At 49.7% G+C, this 20,990-nt stretch overlaps 8 protein-coding genes across 8 annotated transcripts; 3 read left to right on the top strand and 5 right to left on the bottom strand.

Moving 5' to 3' along the window:
- Window positions 1–282: 282 nt before the first annotated feature.
- Window positions 283–2,569, bottom strand: CI109_102673 (uncharacterized protein; the record flags this gene model as incomplete). Its single annotated transcript, XM_032006390.1, has 7 exons — window positions 283–336; window positions 403–921; window positions 992–1,114; window positions 1,187–1,286; window positions 1,507–1,674; window positions 1,961–2,130; window positions 2,456–2,569. The coding sequence occupies 7 exons, from the start codon at window positions 2,567–2,569 to the stop codon at window positions 283–285; spliced, it is 1,248 nt and encodes a 415-aa protein (XP_031859411.1).
- A 456-nt stretch (window positions 2,570–3,025) lies between these two features.
- On the bottom strand, window positions 3,026–7,404 carry CI109_102672 (uncharacterized protein; the record flags this gene model as incomplete). The annotated part of the gene is made up of 11 exons (XM_032006389.1): window positions 3,026–4,120; window positions 4,184–4,306; window positions 4,373–4,891; window positions 4,955–5,083; window positions 5,145–5,405; window positions 5,469–6,391; window positions 6,447–6,501; window positions 6,561–6,653; window positions 6,721–6,841; window positions 6,978–7,072; window positions 7,231–7,404. The coding sequence occupies 11 exons, from the start codon at window positions 7,402–7,404 to the stop codon at window positions 3,026–3,028; spliced, it is 3,588 nt and encodes a 1,195-aa protein (XP_031859410.1).
- Window positions 7,405–8,467: 1,063 nt separating this feature from the next.
- CI109_102671 (uncharacterized protein) lies at window positions 8,468–9,192 on the top strand (the record flags this gene model as incomplete). Its single annotated transcript, XM_032006388.1, has 5 exons — window positions 8,468–8,528; window positions 8,634–8,728; window positions 8,858–8,901; window positions 9,019–9,110; window positions 9,176–9,192. The coding sequence occupies 5 exons, from the start codon at window positions 8,468–8,470 to the stop codon at window positions 9,190–9,192; spliced, it is 309 nt and encodes a 102-aa protein (XP_031859409.1).
- A 1,207-nt stretch (window positions 9,193–10,399) lies between these two features.
- CI109_102670 (uncharacterized protein) lies at window positions 10,400–12,734 on the top strand (the record flags this gene model as incomplete). Its single annotated transcript, XM_032006387.1, has 12 exons — window positions 10,400–10,432; window positions 10,623–10,681; window positions 10,746–10,776; window positions 10,877–10,977; window positions 11,033–11,099; window positions 11,154–11,275; window positions 11,337–11,343; window positions 11,414–11,542; window positions 11,602–11,791; window positions 11,860–12,016; window positions 12,083–12,265; window positions 12,323–12,734. 12 exons carry the CDS (start codon window positions 10,400–10,402, stop codon window positions 12,732–12,734), a joined length of 1,491 nt encoding a protein of 496 aa, XP_031859408.1.
- Window positions 12,735–13,067: 333 nt separating this feature from the next.
- CI109_102669 (uncharacterized protein) lies at window positions 13,068–13,728 on the bottom strand (the record flags this gene model as incomplete). The annotated part of the gene is made up of 3 exons (XM_032006386.1): window positions 13,068–13,239; window positions 13,390–13,478; window positions 13,654–13,728. 3 exons carry the CDS (start codon window positions 13,726–13,728, stop codon window positions 13,068–13,070), a joined length of 336 nt encoding a protein of 111 aa, XP_031859407.1.
- Window positions 13,729–14,679: 951 nt separating this feature from the next.
- Window positions 14,680–16,134, top strand: CI109_102668 (uncharacterized protein; the record flags this gene model as incomplete). Its single annotated transcript, XM_065967173.1, has 6 exons — window positions 14,680–14,747; window positions 14,827–14,855; window positions 14,983–15,084; window positions 15,308–15,678; window positions 15,896–15,937; window positions 16,084–16,134. 6 exons carry the CDS (start codon window positions 14,680–14,682, stop codon window positions 16,132–16,134), a joined length of 663 nt encoding a protein of 220 aa, XP_065823245.1.
- Window positions 16,135–16,427: 293 nt separating this feature from the next.
- CI109_102667 (uncharacterized protein) lies at window positions 16,428–17,919 on the bottom strand (the record flags this gene model as incomplete). Its single annotated transcript, XM_032006384.1, has 4 exons — window positions 16,428–16,458; window positions 16,521–16,564; window positions 16,679–16,857; window positions 16,998–17,919. The coding sequence occupies 4 exons, from the start codon at window positions 17,917–17,919 to the stop codon at window positions 16,428–16,430; spliced, it is 1,176 nt and encodes a 391-aa protein (XP_031859405.1).
- An 824-nt stretch (window positions 17,920–18,743) lies between these two features.
- Window positions 18,744–20,937, bottom strand: CI109_102666 (uncharacterized protein; the record flags this gene model as incomplete). The annotated part of the gene is made up of 5 exons (XM_032006383.1): window positions 18,744–19,358; window positions 19,418–19,747; window positions 19,804–20,419; window positions 20,489–20,643; window positions 20,704–20,937. The coding sequence occupies 5 exons, from the start codon at window positions 20,935–20,937 to the stop codon at window positions 18,744–18,746; spliced, it is 1,950 nt and encodes a 649-aa protein (XP_031859404.1).
- Between the last annotated feature and the right edge of the window lie 53 nt (window positions 20,938–20,990).

The following is a 20,990-nucleotide window of genomic DNA, read 5'->3' as shown; positions in this document are numbered from 1 at the left end:
ATACGATAGACAGTTGCCGTGCAGTGTATAGTCTTCTTGGTGAAGTGGATGAAATGTATCAAAACAAATAGCAGTGCTCCGGCCAAGCGGATACGACCAACATGCATCAATCTCAGGCACAGATCACGTTGCGAAACGTGTGTGTCACGCTATCATCGCCCTACTGCGAAAGCACCAATAACGACCTGCTGTGTCCATTCACAAGCACGACGTATATGTACAGATGGTGCATGTAATTATCATGTATTTATGCTTCTAAGAGTACCTTGTGCCTCTTCCTACCTACCAACCCTCCTGCATCTTGACATCCTCGTCTTTTGCTGGCAACCAGAATGTCTACCACCGATTATCTCATCAGCATTCTCACTTTGGAGATGTCATTGACTGATGTCTGTCACTCACAAGATCCTCTCCTCCCACAGCCATCATGTTATATCTCGGATTGAACCTCACTGCTCTGCTCACTGCTCCATTCCCTCTCAAGAGCACTTTTGCCTGAACCTCCGGTATTTCCTTCATATACCATCTCTCCCCTCCATCTCCTTCTTTCAGATCATCCCGTTTCAACTTATCCACTCCATTTGGTCTCGTCAGATCCCAGAAGAGGACATTGCCATCTGCTGAACCTGATACGACCCAATTGGAATCTGCTGTCCAGGAGAGTTCTTCGCCGCTAACTCCACGACGAGGTTGAACATCTTTGTTTCCTTGTCGATCTCGTTCAAGTCCACCATGACCGACTAATCGTCGAAGTGGTTTGAGACTCATGGAGTCGAGAACGTAGTGCACGTCAGAGGATGTGCCAACGAGTAGATAGTCGCCGTTATTGGAGAATTGGAGAGAGGTGAAAATGGGTTTGGGAGGTGGTTGAGATACTTTCTCGAATGCGACATCGTTCAGAGGTTCGTACATGAAGGGAGCCTAGGACCAGAGAGGGTCAGCTGCTACTGCACACTCTGTGGAGGAAGCACATCAGCTGAACACTGCTCACCAGATCCATGGTCTGAGTTGCGTAAAGCATGATCGTCTGCGTTTCAGAACAAGCGACAGCGAAGACTAGCCCGGTGTTATCCAGCGTAGCTATTGCTGACCCGCCGACATCTTTCACCAGACCCTAATGCCATTGCAAGAATTTGATCAGTATCAGCAGACGACGTCGAGATGTCCCTCCAAGCCGATTGCTCACCTTACAGCTGTTCGACTTCAGGTCCCATAATCGCACTGTACCGTCATCACCAGCTGTGACGAAAGTATCGTCGATAGGGCTCATATGGATGGAGCGAACTCTGCAGCGGATCATGAAATCAGTCTCTGGCTCAACTTTGCTGACTCTCTAGCGCAAGTAGATAATCCTCCACCAAAAGCATTGCTCCTAACCCCTGCACCTCGAACAAGAGCACGATGTATCCCACCACTGTGGCTCCTCTCGCCCGCGTTGTCGCCTCGAAGCCCCCACCCTACCCTTCTTGCAGCTGGTCCGTCCGATACTGATCGCGCACGACTTACCTCGCCGTATGTCCCTTGAAGTATGCCAAATACTTATTATCATGCATCGAATGATACCTGATCGCATGATCATCCCCCTTGGTAGATGCGTGCAAGATCGTCCCCGGTTTGTGCGTGAATCGGACGTGGTCTATACCGTATTTCTTAGAATAGAGAGTCTTTATCTTCCTACAAAATGGCAATTCCAACCAGTGTCAGCTTTGTGTACATCTCCAACTCGACACCCAGAATTGTTAGCTGGTCGTTGGACCCTCCCCAATCAAAAGGAGTGAAATAGAGAAGGGAGAAATGGTGGTATCGCAGCGGGGGATGTCACAGTCGCCGAGCAAAAACCATCTTAGTCACGCTCTAAAAGCCGTTTGAAGTCCCCCTATGCCCCCCTCCCCCCCCCCATTCCTCCCGTACACGGAACAATTCCCAGCAATCTCGTTGAAAACATACAGCGCTCACTCACTTTCCCTTCTTACAATCCCACAAAACAAAAGTATCATCGTCTCCAGCGCTGACCAGTCTATCGCCCGTGTCATCGAACGAGAGCGAGGTGATATTGTGTGGATTCCCGCTGATTGTGGAGGTGGTCTCGCTAAGGGCGTCTTTGAATTGCTTGGCGGGTTTGAGAAAGGACTATTTGGTCAGGTGGAAGAGTGATAGTGACGAGACCAAGTGGAAGAAGAGTGGGAGGGGTGGGGGTAGTAAGAGACATGGTAGCGCAGGCCGACAGGGAGACGGAATCACAAGAGAGGGAAGTATATCGATTATTGCGAGCGCCGGAGGAGGCAAGACCGCATCCAATGAACGGTGTCGCAAGGTGAGGAGGAAGAGGGGGGAGCATCATATCAGGTCATCAGGTGATACAATGGTCGAAGAGAGGGGAAGGAGCAGAAGGATAAGCAGCGATTGATAAGCATCCTGATCACATCTTCACCAAATATGCACGAGAGCGACTCACGATCAGCTCGTACGATAATGGAACTACAACGCCTTTCGTAGTAGGCGGTGTGGAACTTCCCCCTCCACCACCAGTAGAAGGTAATCGAGAAGGTCCAGCATTCGAGTAACTCATCCTTGCGACTAGGTCTTCCCTACAGCTAGCAGGTCGTCTCTTCTAGTCTTTCGTTGATATCCTCGTCCTTCTTTGGGAGCGCAAGATCGAAGAACCTTTCGTTAAATATAAATATAGGAGCCAGAGAGAAGATGGATTGGACAAAGACCTTGGTCGAAGTTGATCAACACGCGATCTTTTCAAGAGTTGGGAGTTGGGTGGAGGTTCGCCATCCGAGAAAACAATGTTTGGGAACACTCGCTCTACATGACTGATTTGTGCGCTTCTGGTCACAGACAGTGGTCGAACAGCTCAACGGATGATAGTACCTTGTTATATGCATATGTCTACCACTATGACATTTTATAAACCAGAACATGCACCAATCCTATTGCCTATCGCTCCTACCAGAGAACGACTCTCGCCGAGATCTGCCTTCTAATTCATCTTGCATCCCTTCAAATAGCATTCTCCGATCTATACCTGACTTGGCTCAGGAGGTTGCTCTTGTACAACTTGTGGTGCCTGCGATGGAGCGGGAGCAGCTCCATTGGTCAATTGCTGGATGGATATTGGCCCACCGGTCTGAGTATTTGTCACTCGACTCTCACTATCAGAGCCCGGTGCACGCGAATGGCCATGACCATTCAGCACAGATGCACTGGCGAAATCCCTCACGGCAATGTGAGGCATTGCGGGTGATACCTCGGGTCTAACGTCGCCTTGCGAGATTCGTCGATCAATTTGAGCGTGTGGGAGAACATGTGGTGGCGATGGTCTGGGATATGCGTGTGTTGGGGGATGTGAGGGTGGAGACGCCCTGATGGGCGGTAAGTGGACCACGCCCTGAGCGTGAGGCGATATGTGAGGAGGAGGCAAAATCGGTCGTTCGGCGGCATACCCGGCATGTCTTTCGGGCGACACGTGTGGAGGAGGATACGGACCGCCGTGGGAGAGAGCGATATGTGGTGGGGGAAGGACGTTGCCTGGTCGCGGATATTGCGACGCAACGTGCGGAGCGACGGGTGGCAGTTGCGTCTGGACATGTTGAATAGGTGCGGGCGGACCGCCATGGTACGGCGAAGTTTGCACGGGATACGCATGTTGTTGGGGCTGAGACTGATACGTCGGGTGGGGTTGTTGATGAGACACAGGAAGAGGGTGAGAAGGTGCTTGCGGCTGCTGGGGCGCGTTCTGTCTAGGCGGGCTTGGTCGGGGATATCCAGCTACATGTCCTGGCGGTCCTTGAGCCCGCACATCCTGACCAGGAGGATAGTAGACTGCATAGCCTGCCGGCGGTTGCGCGGGTCGATCCTGTGGATGAGGATAAGGGAGGTAATACTGTCCTGGTTGGAGTGGTGGAGGAGGAGGTCTGGCGGCATTGGCCAGTGGTGGTGCAACACTCAGGTGAGGTTGAGGTGGGTTTGACACTTGAGTCTGGTGGGGTGGAGGATGTGCCACGTGAGGTATAGCAGTAGCGTGGTGACCGTTGACTTGAGGCGAGAACGCGGTCTGGCTTCCCTCACTCTGCCGCTGTCGCTTTCGTGCGGCACGGTGTCGACAGTCTTTACACTACATCAACAAACAAATGTCAGCCGTCTACCTCGCTAGCGCACCAGTCAAGCAGTTTCTCACCTTGAAATCCACTTGATCCCAGTTCCGCTTGGGTCTCCCGCGGCTCTCGTCTTGTCGATCGTGACACTCGACATGTTGCCACCTTCCACACTCATCGCAGCAAACGACATCCTGATCATCGTCCTGCAGAAGATACAACACTTATCAGCTCAGATGTTGTGGGCAATAAGGGGTCTCGTTAGCACTCACAAGATTCCAGCCTGTCTTCCTGCAGACCTCACAGTTCAGCTCCCAGGCCTCCCCAGCCGCTGCTCCGTTAGATCTACCATCAACAACACCGGGTGTGCCCGTTGCTGTCCTACTGCCTCTCGCCGTGTTTCTACCAGTGGGGTGGTTGTCTTCTTCCTCATCGCTCGAGACCTCTTCTCCTTCCCTCCTTCTCTTCCTCTTCTCTCTCAATCTCTCTGCTTTGTCCTTGATTCGCTGTTCCTCCTCCGCTTTCTTGGCCAACGCCTCTTCTCTAGCCGCTGCCCTCTCCTCCCTTTCCTTGAGCCGTTCTTCTCTGGCCTTTTCACGCGCAAGCAGTTCAGCTTCTTCCCTAGCTTTACGTTGCTCCTCGAGTCGGTTCTTCTCCATTCGTTCTTCCATCTCCCGCTCGGCTTGCTCACGTCTGGCTAGCTCCTCCTTCTCTAGCTCACGAGTAGCAATTCGCGATGATCGTTTTCGGTTGTTGATCAACTCCTGCTTGATTCGTTCTTGTTCTTTCTCCTGTGAGATTCATCTGCATCAGTACGACAGTTCCTCCGGGCCCACAGCACAGTCTTTACTTACCACTAAGACCTCGATGACCTTCGGCCCGACTTCCTCTGTCAACAGCTCGTACAAGGCCTGCTCGTCCAGATCCTTAGACTTGGCGAATTGCTCAGGGAAAGTTCTCCAATCGTAAAGAGTAACACAGACCTTTTCGCAAACAATATCAGCCAATGATCAACGTTTTTGACGCCGAAGGTGCTAGACTTACTGCTTCCCACTCAATGAACCCTTCAGGTAAACTGTTCGCGTCCTTGACGGCGATCTTGACATCATCAGTTTCTTCTACATCCTGCTGTCCGTTTGCTTTGTTCTCGCCGGCTTCTGGACCGTCGGACGTCTGAGCTGGAGCGACGCCATCTTGCATTGTTTCAGTCTTTGCGGTCATTTCGGCGTCGTTTTTCGACGGTGAAGAATGACCATTCGTTTCTGGCACGGCAGCTGGGTCATCTTGCGCCTTCTCCGGCGTTGGCTGGTTACCAATATCAGCGCATTGTTAGGCGCAATATCCGCCTTCGACTATACCATAACTTACCTCTTTTGGTACGACGTCCTCGTCCAAGCTGACCTTTGGTTCATCCTCAGTCTCCTCTACCGCCACTGCTTCCTGTGCCGCTTCCATTTCCTCCTCCCTTGTGGGCTGTTCGGCTCCTGCTACTTGATCTACGTCCATCTTCTCATCTTCTGGCTCCTTGGAATTCTCTCCCTCTTTCGGCAGCTCATCGTGTACAACCTCCTTGATGCTTGGGCTACCATTTTCTTGCCCCTGCTTCACCGCGACAGCATCGCCTCTTGCTCCACTGGCTCTGATCCTAGCCTCATGTTCTTCCTCATCTGTCAACTCGCTAAGCTCGCTCTCCTCATCTGGATCTCGCTCCTTCTTTTTCTTCCCTTTGGCCTTTGAGGCTGCTTTCAGCTCAGCATCGGCTTTCAGCCAGTCGTCAGGTACTTGTTGCCATTCGTCATCCACGTTTCTAAGCCTCCTACTGACTCTAGTGCCAAGTGGAAGAGGTGTAGTGATTGAAGCGGAAGTAGATCGTCCCGGCTTCGAAGGTGTCGCAGCAGGGCCAGCACTGTGACCATTTGCCTGTCCTCCACTTCGCAGACTGCTTCGAGTGGGTCTTGACCCGCTGCCACTTTGTCCAACATGTGCAGACGAAGGCGTAGCTGCAGCACCCTTTTTGAGCGCAAGAGCCGTCGGTGTCGGATTGCCATAGAACGCAACCTGATTTCTCCGTCTTGAACCGGAAACGATAGGCTCTTCTTCATGAGGCGGGGATGGGGAAGGTGTGAGTTGCGGAGTGCGTTCCTTCTTCTTGTGTGATTTTCGGGGAACGGGAGTTTCGGTATTGGTGGATGGACGAGAGCGTTTATTTGAGCCCTTTTTGGCTTTTTGAGAGGTCTTCTTGGCTGGTCGAGGGGGTGGAGGAGGAAGACGTTGGATCCATAGTCGGTTGTCTAAGCGTATCGTCAGTCAAATGCACGCAGACACAAGTCGAAGAAGGACACATACCATCGAAGAGCCAGTAGGTGTTGCCTTCCTTGTCCCAGCCGACCGGATCGATACGCTAGGCAAGGATACAAAATCAGCAATGTGACGTGATGAGACGACCGAAAGTAGGCTCACCCAGGACACTGCATCATCCTCCGACTTCAGCAACCCTCGGAATCGCGCTGGATCCTCCAACTGCCATTCGCAAAGCTCATGCAGGATGCCAACCTAGGATGAGCGAAGACATAGTCAGTTTGATGGACATGTGCGTGTCCCAGTAGGGGAGGAAGCTAACCTTCTGTCCAAGACCTAGCGTTGCCCATTCGACGGGCTCTTCTTCTGTCCCTAATAAACACTTGATATCCGGTTTGCGCTTCGCGTACTGCTTTCGAAGATTGTCAAAAGCGTTATCTCGGCTAAATAAGATAGAAAAAGATATCAGTTAATGACATCCCAGTCTGGGGCATTGAATCGAACCGAGTGGCGAGTGGTGAAAGGGGACTGTATGTGAGAGTGATGTAGAGACGGGACATGATGGATGTTACTACTCACTTTATTTGCCTGTTATACGTCAATGCGAATAACAGCTTAGCCACCAGCGTGGGTATTAGAGCCTTTTCTTCTCCATCAAAGTCCGCTTCGAGTGCCTAGAGGACAGCCGTCAGCACTGAGGGGAACAGAACTATGACGGTCCGTAGAACAGAACAAGGATAGCTGTGTTGTTCGCGGATATCACGGAAACATGACAATGGCATGCTGGCCGTGTAGGACGATGTCAAGAACAATCAAGAATGAGAAGACTCACCTCGATATCCCAATCAACCAGTCCAAACGCGTCCGAGAAGGTCCACATGAATTGACTGATAGCAGCCCATCTCCAATCTTTTCTTAGGACTTGGACAATGGGAGAAGGCGGAGGTGGGGGATGGAGTGCTTCTATAGGAGCGACCGCAGCTGGTGGTGGGAGTTTTCGAGGCATCGCGTGTTGTGTATGCGGTTGATTGACTGGAGATAGGAGAGGGAGGATGGGGCCTGTGTCGGGGGTTGTTTTCAGTAGTCGGTCTGAGAGCGACTGTATGAGTGGACTAGTAAGGTGGAGGTCAGCAGATTGTACCTGGTGATAGCAAACACAGCAACGATAGCGACGAAGAGAGGGATGGTGGTGAGCAAAAGTGTACGCACCTATATCAGACGGAGACCGTGTCAGTTTAATACTGCTAGGCCGAGGGTGCACCACTTATTGGTTTTAATGTCGATGTGGTCCGGTGTCGTTCGGGTAAGTGGTGGTAGCGATGATGATGCGATTCTATATTATTCTGATGTTCTAATCGATATCTATGCGATATGATCAAAACACGCGTTCGCGATTTCCGTCCGACCGTTCGGGATATTAGCCGTGCAGTGTTCTTTGGTTCCCTGACCAAAGCTAAGAAGGGTATCGGTGACGTCCAAGCACAGTGCCAGGACCTTGTTTGTTGGTGTTGTCGAAGAGGATGGGGACTGGATGGTCGAAGAGGGTGATTATGCATGTAATGTATTACTCATTATTCATAAACAAAGGGCACGGAACGGTGTGGTGGTGGTGGTAGTGTCGTTGCAGGGTGAGACACTTCCCCCCTGTTCTTCTGTTCCTGCTTGTTTATTTGGTATCCCCTTTAGGTGTGACAGGGTGTATTTGTGTTACCCACTTTAGCTATGGTTGAGTGGACTTCTTGACGCGATATTTGATGTTTCCCCTCCCCCTCCTGCACCCACACCACCCACCATATCTCTTTCCTTTCTTCATCTTCACTCTTGTTTCCCAACAATCTTCGCCGAACGCTACACACACTCCGAAGACGCGATCAAGCAGCAGACCATATTAATTACCTCCTCTCCTTATCACCATAAGGACAGACCCGAAACAGCGTATCGTCACTTGGCTCTCCAGACTTCCTCCTAATAACAACAACAACCACCCTCCCCGATCAGCCGACCAGTCCACCCCATCAACGCCTTGTCCTCAACGCCACCGAACTAAACAACTCAACCTATTCATCAACATGTCTGACGCCGGATCTCCCGCTCAACCGCCCGCCGAGGCCAAGCCTAAGCCCGAGGGTGGTGAGTTTCTTTTCGAGATTAGGTGGCAAATATCTTTGATAAAATCATGAGCTGACGTGATCGTCTCTATCACTCTTCGCTTTATAATCGTCCCTCTTTTATCAGATGCCAACAACACACTGAACATCAAGATCGTGTCAACCAACGGTGACGAGGTGTTCTTCAAGATCAAGAAGACTACACGATTGAATAAGCTCAAGGTGAGTGGACTGTCATGGATTTTCCTTCTCGTATAGCTTGAAGAAAGGCTATTTGAAGGCTGTTCCCTGTTTTTCTGGTTCCTTGCATGTCGTTGTCCAGGGTCGGCTTTGCTGACCACCTTCTCATAGACTGCCTATGCCGATCGTGTCGGTACCGATGTCAACGCCATTCGGTACGTTACCCATTGTCATTAAGCATAGTTCGAAACTGATCGAGAACCCTCTGTCATCTGCTCCTTCTTCTCTTCCGACTCTTATTGACGTTCTACGTCTTGCTACAAACCTATCAGATTGCTCTTCGATGGTCAAAGAATCCTCGACACGCAAACTGCCGAGGAACTCGAGCTCGAGGATGGTGACGCCCTTGAGGTGCTCCTGGAGCGTGAGTCGCATCCTGCCCTTTTTTTCTCACTCTCAAGTGTATCGCTTACGATGATCGTCTTTCAGAGGTCGGCGGTAACTAGATGGTATTGAAAATATAGGAAGCAGACTCATTGGGCTCGGTGGAAGGTCGAGGTGGAGATGAGCGGTCAGTCATTCATGGAAATCCTTCTCTCTCACTTTCTCTTCTATTCTTCAATGTGAGCTCAGGTTTATAAAGCACATGATTACGCGTTCTTTCGTGCATGTATACATGTATCAAAGCGTAACACCAGATAGGAGACTGATCGTCTTGGAGAGATGCCAGACTACGCACGCTGCAGGCCTGAAAACGGGTGGTGGCCATGAGAGCACGTCATGACGCCAGCCATACCGAGAAGAGGTCCGCAGATAGTCTCACTCGATTGTGATCATGGCGATGTCGAGTAGTATCAAACCAGATTTTTCTTGCTCGGCACTCAAAGTTCACCATGTGGTGTGGAAGCCTCCATCCCTCCGGCCTTCTGGGGGTCAGAGACGTGACTGTTTCTTATCGTCGAGTGATATAGTATAGCTGAACTGATATGACTATGTGTCGAACGATGACTACTTTATCCAAGCAAGGCAAGGGGGAAGATTCACATCCTCTCGAGTGACTAACAGAGTGATTCACCCCGGGGCCCGGAAGTGATGAAGAAGCAATGCGTAGTACGTGTCATGCACGAGGCGGTGAAGCCCGTTTGTTGACAACAAGAGATGTAATCGGATCTAAACTTGATTACTTGACATCTTATCCATCACATCTCGTGTACGCAACGTATCATCCCTCCAGTCCATCATCACCACCTCTACTCGTCTCGATAGAACAGGATTGGAACTACTGTGTACCCCAACTGCGCATACCCTCTGATCACCGCGCCGCAGTGAAGCCCGAATTCAAAACCGACATTACTTTCGCGTCATTCAACTTTTGCGTTTATTCACTTCACCAAATCAACATTCCTTGTTCCTCTCACCTCTTCTTCCTAGTGTCCACTTCTCCTTCCTCTATACCGGGCAAGTGACATTTGTCGACCATCACCTATATCGCCCATTTGAGGCGACGAGCTCATCAAGTCGGTCTGAACGTGGCTTATATCTTTCGAACTTGGGATATTCCGACGGAAATCTCCATCCAGCCTCTTCCTTTATCGTTCGGCAGAAAGGATCGTCACCTGGACAACCTACACTACGCTCAAACAACCAAGAGGATAATTGATTCCTCTGAAAGAATCTTGAGGGGGAAGATACGTCGATAGCATCGTTGAGAAGATGTCGTGTCCTTCAGACAACTCGACGAATAGGGTGGGTACTTGCTGAAATCTAATAATAGAGTAGAGGGGGAAGCTGATGACTTGGCATCCAAATCACCTTCCTCCCCCTACTTCCCATCTCTTTTTCTCCCTCGCTCGTCACATGTCGCTATATCTTAACATCGATCCCCGTCTCTGCTCATGTTCTGACGATCGATGTTATTGGCGATACCGATACATAGGCGGTAGATGACAGTTTCTGGAGTCCTGGAGGAATACATTGGGATGCTCATCGGATCGGGTGAGCATTACGAATCAACTTCGGATCTTGGGATCAAGGTGTGCTGATACAGTATCTCCCTCAGATGGGCCGTGTCCGGTGGATGTGCTGCTCTTGTGGGTTTATTCATCCCCAGTCCTGCAGTCGTGCTACGCAAAAACTAGGCTACGGGGTCGAGGATCTATGCACGTGCTGATTTCATCGCTTCAACATTAGACGGCTCTCATCACCCTCTTCACCCTTACAATGCACGCAACGCACTACCAACATCCTCCAGCCCAACGACAAGTCATGAGGGTGTTGTTGATGCCCCCTGTGTGAGTTCTACTCAGCTTTGCCCGCTTGGGGGCTGTAGACTGACCTCACAATCAGGTATGCGATTGTGTCGTTCTTCTCGTACCGGTATTACACGGAATACGAATACTACATCCTTGCTGAAGTAAGTCACATACCTCTTAGAAGCTAATTCCATCAGCTGACTTGGACACGACAGACCGCATACGAAGCGGTAACATTGTCTGCTTTCCTGATGTTACTCATGGAACTGGTCTCGATGGGTACAGATGATCAGCAGATCAAATCCGCTCTGAAAGAAAAAGATAAGATGAAGTTCCCGTGAGTGGTGTGATCTATACGTAGAATAGCTTCTGTGCTGACGCTATGTTGCTCTGTTCAGATTCCCCGTAAGTAGCTATAGCCCGGCGGAGCTGTGCACATACGACAAGTCACTGACAGGTCAATCCTTCTCTGCAGTTCAACTTCTGGCGATTCAGAGCTTCGAAGCCGTACTTCTGGCATGCTCTGAGTTTCAGCGTGATGCAATATGTCGTACTTCGACCGCTCATCTCCGTCATCGGTATCATCTGCCAGTATTACGATGTGGTGAGTCTTTGCTCTTTGTCAGAGAAGCTCTTTCATCACTGACTGATATCGATTAACAGCTCTGTCCTGAGCAATACTCAGTACATTTCGCCGAAGCATATCTCGATGCGGTCGACTTCGTCTCCATTTCGGTTGCGCTCTACGGTCTCATCGTCTTCTACGTACTGTGCAAGGGAGAATTAAAAGGACGAAAACCGCTCAGCAAGTTTTTGGCCATCAAGCTCATCGTTTTCTTCACGTTCTACCAGTGTGAGTGTCCATTCTCGCCTTTATGCTGCTCAAAGGGTCCGCGTTGACCAAGGTGTTGTGTATCACAGCTTTCTTGTTCTCCATTCTCCAAAGTCATAACGTGATCAAAGCGACAGCCTATTGGACAGCCACCAACGTTTCGGACGGGCTGTCGGCGCTATGTACTTGTGTGGAAATGGTCATTTTCAGCGTATACATGGGATGGGCTTATAACTGGACCGATTAGTAAGTCTTGCTTCGTCAATTGACATCGGTCCGGTGATCATCATGCTGAGTGCATTTGTTCTGCAGCACCGATCGCATGAAGAACCCGCATCAGAGAAAGACAGGCTTCAAGACTTATTGTCAAGCTATTTGGGATACTATCAACCTCAGCGACTTCTTCGTTGAGATCTACTATGCCTGCAAATTCTTCGTGGATTATATACGTGGTGTTCCCGGAACGCATTCCAGCTCCACGAAACTGCAACGAACGTGAGTACCCAAACAGACTGCTTGGAAGGTTGGTAGTACGCTGATCACTGTGTACAGGTTTATGCCCGACTCGATTGGTGCTGGTCCGGACGAGGCAATCAAAATGCAAGGCCGAAACGGATATGGTTCTGAACAACCCGAAGGCAGCTTCACCCCCGCTCCTAAACCCATCCGATCTCCTAGTGGGAATGTCCTCTATCCCTCATTACGATCAGCCAACTCTTACCAACGATTACAAGAAGAGCGAGCACCCGTCCGCTCGGATTCGGAAGATGGTGGTAGAACTGGGTTTAGCGATGCTACTTCTCCCCAGCGGCAAGGGCAAGAAGCGTGGCCTCAGGCCAGACCGTATTCGATGCAACAAGGACCGGGATGTCAACAGCAGCAACAACATTATGGGGGACAACGGAATCAGTACATTAGCGAGGATGGTGAACAGGGGATCTCAGGTAATCCGAGATTGTACTAGACGGGATACAAAGGAATAGATGAAATCTCACGGACTTTCAGTACGCACAGTCGATAGATGATTTTGTTCTTACGAAGAAACGAAATAGAACGGTATGAGAATGGCAAGCTTTGAGTATTCGTAGTGTAGCTATACAATCACAGTAGACAGAATGAATGATGTCCCTGGTACCAATGCATATACTGTACAAGCCCCTATCAACACCGCATAAGTACGTCCCCGATCCAGTGTCACCAAGAACAAGGTCTACCAACGGTTTCACCGTGCAAACCCCTTTCTTTTGCCCAAACGTAAGTGTGTCCCCCTTCCGTCCGCCTCTCTACTATGTTCGCACTACTGGTTCGTCACTACGAATCCCTTTTCATCATACCATGACCAAGTCTTATAAGCAGGAGGAGGGGTAATTCTCGTCCGAGTAAGCGGTGAAGCGGAATGATGGGGTGAGCAATATCGCGTATTGGCGAGATTCTCATCAGTTGGTCGATTCGCATAGAACTCCCAAGCCCTGACCGATATTGTAAACTGGTCAGCATATTGAACCAGAAGTACAAGTACACGCAGTGATCGGTGAAAGGTTCATCATAGTGCGTAATGACACAGAACAGTCCACGATGGAATGTACATTTATTGGTGGCGAAGCACACGACAGACTTACGGTGGATCGTATCCGAATCGAACGGTTTTGGTCTGTTCTGGTACTTGTGGTAGAGGTTTATTCAGCTCTGATGATGAAATTGGACCAGTCTGAAAACAACACGATACTGTAAGTCAACTCACATACTCTAATCAAAGTCCCAAAAAGACAGTGGGGCAGTACGATCCCAGCCCCGGTAAGTGATAGTGTAACTAGTCACGGCAGGAATAGGGTTATGATTCGATAAAAGACACGACTCCGCTCGACAGACATGACTCAACTTACCTGGAGAATGACCGGACGAGAATCACGGCTGAGAATACCATCCCGAACAGTGTGGCCAGAAAGACAGTTTCCCATCTTCTCATATTACGCTGGAGAGTGAAAGTGAAAGTGAAAGTGATAACGTTAAGGGCAATTCGGTCCAAGTCGATACGATGTAGTTACTGTAGTTGAGTTGTCTAGTGTTGAACGAATAGGTTACTGTAGTTTTTGCTTCTGCTTCAAAAGTGAAATTGATGTTGATGTTGAGGATGGATGACGATCAAGTTTACCGTAAGTTAAGTAAATGGACAAAGCTGTGATATGGTTTGGATTCAGCGGGGCGTGTGTTCAAGTTGATGGAATCGTTTCTTTGATAAGAAAGAAGTTGGAGGAGTAGAAGTATGTTCAGAACCAGAATTACATTGGGAAGAACATTCATACTTTAGGATAAGTTACAGTAGAATACAACCGTAGGTACAGTACTGTAGTACGATCGACGCCAAGCCTCCCTCTTCGCCACTACAGTCTTCGTACATCCCTTTCATCATCTTTGAAAGAGACTCAGATCCGACGTCATTATGAAAGGAAGCGAATGGGCGAATATAGTAACTACGCCTTCGTTATCAAAGGTAGAAGCCACACTCCAAGACGAAGGCTCGGCTCGGCTCGACTCTCTTGAATTAGGCATTAGTTAAGCTAACTGATTGATGTGTCGAAGCCAACATCTTTTACCGACGAAGGCGCCTTCAAGTCCCTCAGTGGCAACTTGTAAGTTTGGAGGGGCATCTACCTACATGAGATGCTCGCAGCTCGTAGTCAGCGCCGCGCCTGAACGTGTATCGAACAATGTTATTTTGATTGTCCACGCTGCCACAGCCACTGCCACTGCCACGAACTAATCTTCACCTCACCTCAACCTCCACTTCACGCGTCCATCATGACGAAAAACGCGTTTGACCGAGTAATGTGATACGACATTGTTCAATAGCATCAACACTACTTCTGCGACACGATCGATTGTCTAGAGAGACACAACACCGACTCACGATGACATACGAACGGCCCTTGTACCTGTTCGAGAGAGCTGAAGAGCTGGTCAGAGCTCAGATGGCAAAGTGCGTCTGGAATACCGTCAGACGGTGATGTTGAGATTGTCCTTTGAGACCCATGCTGATCTGCGTTTCGTCATCGTAGATATGATCCATCACATGATTGGCCACATGGTGAGTAGCTCCTGCGTCCTCTCCGCATGGCCCGCACGATGATAACGACGCGAAAGCCATGCCGACTGTGTCTGTCTCTGTTGAAATGCCATGGTCACATGCTGATTACTAGTATCCTCCCATCCAGTTGATAGAGTCCGAAAGCTCGCTCTGAAGATTGCAAAGACGATGACGCCTGTGCCTGATCTGCTGGTGGTTGAGCTCGCTGCATTGTTCCATGATTTGGACGGTGAGTTGGGCGTCGGGCGATGAACCTCGTGAAGTCGTCACCGCCGAATGACATGTACTTTACCATCTTTCTTGGCTCATACGAATTGTCTCTCCTAGATCGTGAGTCTATATCTGTGACCCTTCATTCTTCCTCCTACTGTGACAGAATGTGACAAAGTGGACCTCGTCTCGTCCAATACGCTGACGCTGACCATCCCTCTTCCCTCATGCGACGTCGATAGACAAATACTCCACCTCCACCTCATCCCCCCTATCTACCCTACTCTCCCACCTTCTCTCCCATCCATCTCTTACGCCATCCCAATCATCTCTCATCCTGGCTATCATCCCCAACATATCCTACACCTCCGAACTCCGTCTCACCTCGTCCTCACCTACACAATGGACATGGCAAACTTCTTGTCCAGAATTACACGCTGTTCAAGATGCCGATAGACTGGACGCTATTGGTTCAATCGGGATACTGAGAGTGGCAGCGTATAGTGGTGCGAAGGGGAGGAAGTTGATGGAAGATCAGGAGATGGAGAAGAAAGGAGTTAGCGCAGAAGGTCATTTTAAAGAAAAGTTGTTGAAGGTCAAAGATAGGATGAAGGTGAGTCGAGCAATCGTGTGCACAAACATCAGCCTTAGTGGTCGTACTTTTGTTGGGCCATTTACAATCAAGATTTCACGTTGCTGGTCGGTCCCCGCTTCTTGGTTGTAATCCACCTGAAGGAAGCGGGATAATGGATCGCCAGATAGCTAGCTAGCGGAGGGGTATCGCCGAATCAAAGTATGAGTGCGCTGACCACAACCTCAATCGCGCGCAGACCGACTACGGCAGAGAAGAAGCCGAGCGAAGACATCAGACGGTACGTAGCCTACCCCCGTATACTGTTTCGCTCTACCCTTTTCCATCAGCCAACCCCCATTGACCCGCTTCATCTACAATCACCCTTCATGCCTCCCTCCACTTCCTTATAGAGCAGATGTTGACTGCCCAAATGACCCCCCGCAGATGGTCAATTTCCTCGCTGACCTCGAACGAGAGAGGCAATCGGCGCTATAACCAAAAAAAAAACCCCTTGGCACCAAGACGGCGAGAAAGAAGATCATACGATAGACATAGAAACATAACCTTATGCATATTGTCATCCCCTCTCTGATACCTGATAGCCTAAAATTGCGATTGATGTTCTATATTTGACTAAATCTGAAAAATCTGATCTGATATGATGTGATAAAGATGCTTTACTGATTGATCCCATATACCGTATACAAGATCGACCTTCTCTACGACGAGTGGATATATTGTTCACTTGGTGGAATGTGGACCGTCGACTGATTCTGGACGTCTGATGCTCATGATGCAAAATCGGCCGCGATGATATACCTGTTTTTATGTCGAAAAAATCAGCATTTCCTCAGCTAAACCAGATGGAAGAGTTTTCTCACCCTTTGTCTTTCACAACGTTCCTAGTCTTGGACACGAGGGTATACTGAGGGCATTCCTAAGTGTCAGCCACGCCATGTCGAGCAAGGTAGTAACAGCGCCGATCGGCCTGTTATTGATACCACCGTCTTGTTGGACGCATCAGGAAACTCCGACTCACACTCAAGACCCATCTCACTTCCACCCCTGTTTCTCTCTGATCATCAAACTTCGATCCGTCCTCACGGACAGGGATAAGTTTGCCCAGTTTCTGTAATGATGGTTGGGGTTGACCGATGGCACCGAGGGCGGGTACGAATTCCTGTAAGAGGTTATGGAGATGGGCGGATGGTAAGGGGTCTGGTAGAAGGCGACGAACCGTCAGCACCGAAGTAAAGGATATTGCCTTGACTTGGGAGATGTCGTGCGGTGTAGAGGCGGTGAGAGAGTGACGATGTCACCAACCCGGCAAGAGAGAGAACGGACGGACGCCTACTCACCTGATCCTTCACCCAAACTACCAGCCCACAACTCGATCCCATTCTCTCTCGCGTAACCCGTATATTCCTTAGGTAAATGATGACAATCCGGCGTATCCAACGCGTTCACTCCGACCTTTCTGGTCTTAGCATCTCCCACTTGTTCAACAAGTTTCTTCAACAGTCCTAATGGGGAGTATAATATACCCAATTTGGTCTCTTTACCAACGTCCGCCTCTTCGAGATGTTGGAATATCTCCAACACTTCCTCTTCCAACTCAGAAGGGATCGTCTCGTTATCATCGACATTACCGTTCGTGTTTTTCGTCCCGTTTGTGCCGTTAGTTCCAGGTGTGGGAATCGGATCATTCTTCTCGCCCCTATAATCTATTCCCTTGAATCCTATCAAGAGGGTATCAATAGCATCTCTCGACAATCCCTTATATTCAGAGAGTATCGAAAGTGCTTCGGATATCCAAGACCCTCGTGTCGAAGTGCCGTTCGACGTTGATTTGAAAGCTGAAGAAGGGGGAGTCGGAGAGGGGGCGACCAAGTGCAGTTTCACGGTAAGTTCAATGTCGAGTGGTGAATGGATCGATTCCGATTCTGGGAGGTTGGAGATCGTCACGCCCGACGGAGAAGAGTTGGCTTCGTCAATCCGTATTTGCGATGACGATCCTTGGAGGTTGTGAGAAGGTAAATCGTGTTTGATCAATCCATCAGGATGAGGTATAATCAACCTCCCAGAGCTGGAACCAGCTTGATCGCCAAGTAAAAGTGCTGATTGGGCATCACCATCCAACGCATTGTGTAATGAGCGATGTACCAGGGGTGGTATCACCAATGTCGGTTTGGAAGGATGGGCGTATCGTACCGGTAGAGCAGTTTGGGAAGTTGTAAAGAGGATAAGTGAGGGGGCGTGGGCGGGGGCGGGGGCGGACATCGTGAAGCGAGAAGAGGGAGTTGAGTACTCGCCAAGTTCCGGGCGAGGAGGAGCTAGGTCAGAGCTAGGCTAAGTGAGGAAGGATATAGATGTGCGGTATGTGTCGTTCGGGTGAGCTGGTCTCGCTCGTTATGTCGTGTTACTTGATGTACGGAACTCTCAAGATTGACAACGAGGTGAACGTCCGAATCGATCCTTGCGCACCAACACTTTTGGTAGATAACGTGATTGATGACCACGAGCCAATGTCGTGATCGTTCGTTCACTAGTGATTGTGTTCCAAGTCCTCCGAGTGGTGATAACGCCAACGACGATGTATCCAAAGCTCGCTTATAGTAGCCTATGCTTGGGATATACGAGATAGAAGTAGAACAGACGTTTGTAAGTGATTTACTGTAGTTGAGATGAGATGAGATCTAATTCTTCGATAGTTATCTCAATTGCTATCTGGCTTTGCATCTCCACATTTTGGATATTCGAGCGATTGGACGAGATGATGGCGAGATCAGACCACCACAAATTTCAAATCGATTACTAACCCAAAACCAAAGTTCAGTTAACATTTCGGCTATCTCCACCGGCACACAAAACACAACACAAATGCACAGACAAAGTTGTATCTATAACGCTGCTTGCTCATCCTGCAAATATGTTTACACACCAACAATGCATTGAACAATTGCCAATGCACCACATTATAGACACTACGAGAGAAGAGAAGAAGAACGTCTCCCACTCTCGCTAATGAAGAACCAACATCTATTTTATTCTATTATTGTATTGTATTTTACTTTTGTTTCGTTTCCATTCCCTACTCTTGAGACTTAAGCCTTCTTGGCTCGAGCATGGTCAAACTTCTTGTGCAAGTCTACCAACCTGATTCTCTCATCATCCTCAAGATCATTCTCATCCCTATCGGCAAGAGCGTCGTAAATCGTCCACTCGTGGTGCATGTGAGGAGGGAATTTGGATGGCATTCGTGTCAACTTGTTACCGTTCGCGGCACCGTTGCCTCCGTATTCGGCAGCTCGAGATTCGACCTTGCTCAAACCACCTTCCTGCTCGGCGGGTTGTTGTTCGACGATAGCCTGTTGAGCATTGGCGTTGGCGTTGGCGTTGGTGTTGGTGGCAGAAGACTCGTTCTTGCCCTCCATACGAGCCTCTTCGTCATCCTGCTTAGCCTGAGCCATTCGAGCAGCCATGATCATAGCCATTTGCTTCTCAGCATCGGCAGAGTACTTGCACTTGGCTCGGATCTTGGCACCGTACTTGTAGAAGACCCAGGTGGCGGGGATACAGGCGAGAGACAGGAAACCGGGAAGGGCGACACCCCAGTGAACACCGATAGCGCCGAACATCTGAGTGGTGAACAAGGGGAAGGCGGCACCAAACAACGATCGAAGGACAGAGTTGGCAGCGAGGACGGAAGCGGCGTAGATCTGGCAGAACAAAGTTAGCACTCAAGTCAAATCCCTTAAATACCGCACACATGACTCACGGTGTAACTGTCGACGAGGTAACCCAAGACCGACAAGAAGACGACGATGATACCACAACCGAAGGGGACACCGAAGATGATGGGCGCGATCCAGTGAATGTCGGGTCCATCAGTTGCGGCAGTACCGGCAAGACCAATGACAATGAGAGCACCTCCCCACATGGCAGGGGGCAACCTGTCCTCGGGATCGGCTCGACCACCCTTTCTCTTGGCAGTGCGGACGTATTGAGGGTTGGACACAAAGACACTGAGGATGACTGAGAGGATAGTACCGACCAAGACACCGAGGAACGCAAGACCGCCGATACCAGTGTTCCAGTGGTGACCACGCTAAGGGATCGTCAGTATACAAGACAAGAGGAAATGACGAAAGAAGGGGTACTCACTTGGAAGATGATAGGGTAAGCGGCGAAGAAGAGATAGAGGATACCGTAGATCAAAGCGGTGTAAAGGGACATGATCAAGACAATAGGCTCAAGGAACAAGAACTTCCAAGGTCGGATCAAGGACATCTTGAACATCTGAATGGGTTGAAGAGGTCGCTTGGCGTCGGCTCTGAATCTGTAGACTTTTCCAGTGACCTTGCTCAACTTGGCGGCTCGTTGTCGAAGCAATACGGGGGCGTAGGTCTCGGGACAAGCGACGATGACGAGGAGAAGAAGGACACCACAGAAGATACAGAGGAATCCCTCGATCCATCTCCATCCTTGAGTCAAGCCGAGGAAACCACCGGTAATGGGACCGAGAGAGGGACCAAGGAAAGGGGCGGCGGAGAAAAGAGCCATACCCAATCCACGTTGGTTGGCATCAAGGACGTCTGAGATTGTACCACCGGCGTTGGCGAGAGGCGAAGAACCGAAGAATCCAGCGAGGAATCGGAAGACAAGGAGAGAACCGACGTTGGGAGCACCGGCGGCGGCACCTGTCCAGATGGTGAGGAAGATGTATGAGACGATGTAGACGTTTCGTCGACCGAAGACTTCGGAAAGAGGAGCCCAGATACTGCAGAGGACCACCATCTATCAGCATGGATGTATAAACAAGTGTTTCAACAGACTGACTGTAACTCACAGAGGACCGAAAGCGAAACCGACGACGAAGAGGGAGATACCAGCGATGAGGAGTTCTTGACTGGAATGGAATTCTGCCATCATACTCTGAACACCACCGGAGTAGGCCGATGAACTGAGCGCGACGGCCAAAGTGACCCAACTGACCAAGATGATCTATAAACGAGTCACTTTATAAGCATTGTACAGTATTTAATGGGGATAAGGGGAACTCACTGTTGTCCATTTGTAGACTGATGGCCAGAGTTGAGGATCTTCTACATCTCCAGGTAACCAATCTACGACATAAGGATCTTCTTCAGTTCCCGATCCGGGATATTTACGAGCCACAATCGTCTCGAAGGGAGTGACATATCGTCTCCATGGTGTCTTTTTCAATCCGTAAGACGAAAGAGGTTTGGAAGTTGATTCCATATCGACCTGAGTGATTGTCGATGGTGTGTGTGACATAATGATGGGTAAAAAGAGATGATATGAGATGGGATGGTGGTGGTGGTGGAGCC

This window comes from Kwoniella shandongensis, chromosome 4 (genome assembly GCF_008629635.2).
Source record: "Kwoniella shandongensis chromosome 4, complete sequence".
Taxonomy (NCBI): domain Eukaryota; kingdom Fungi; phylum Basidiomycota; class Tremellomycetes; order Tremellales; family Cryptococcaceae; genus Kwoniella; species Kwoniella shandongensis.
The sequence above is the reverse complement of the archived record's forward strand: the minus strand, read 5'-3'. Positions and strand labels throughout refer to the sequence as shown.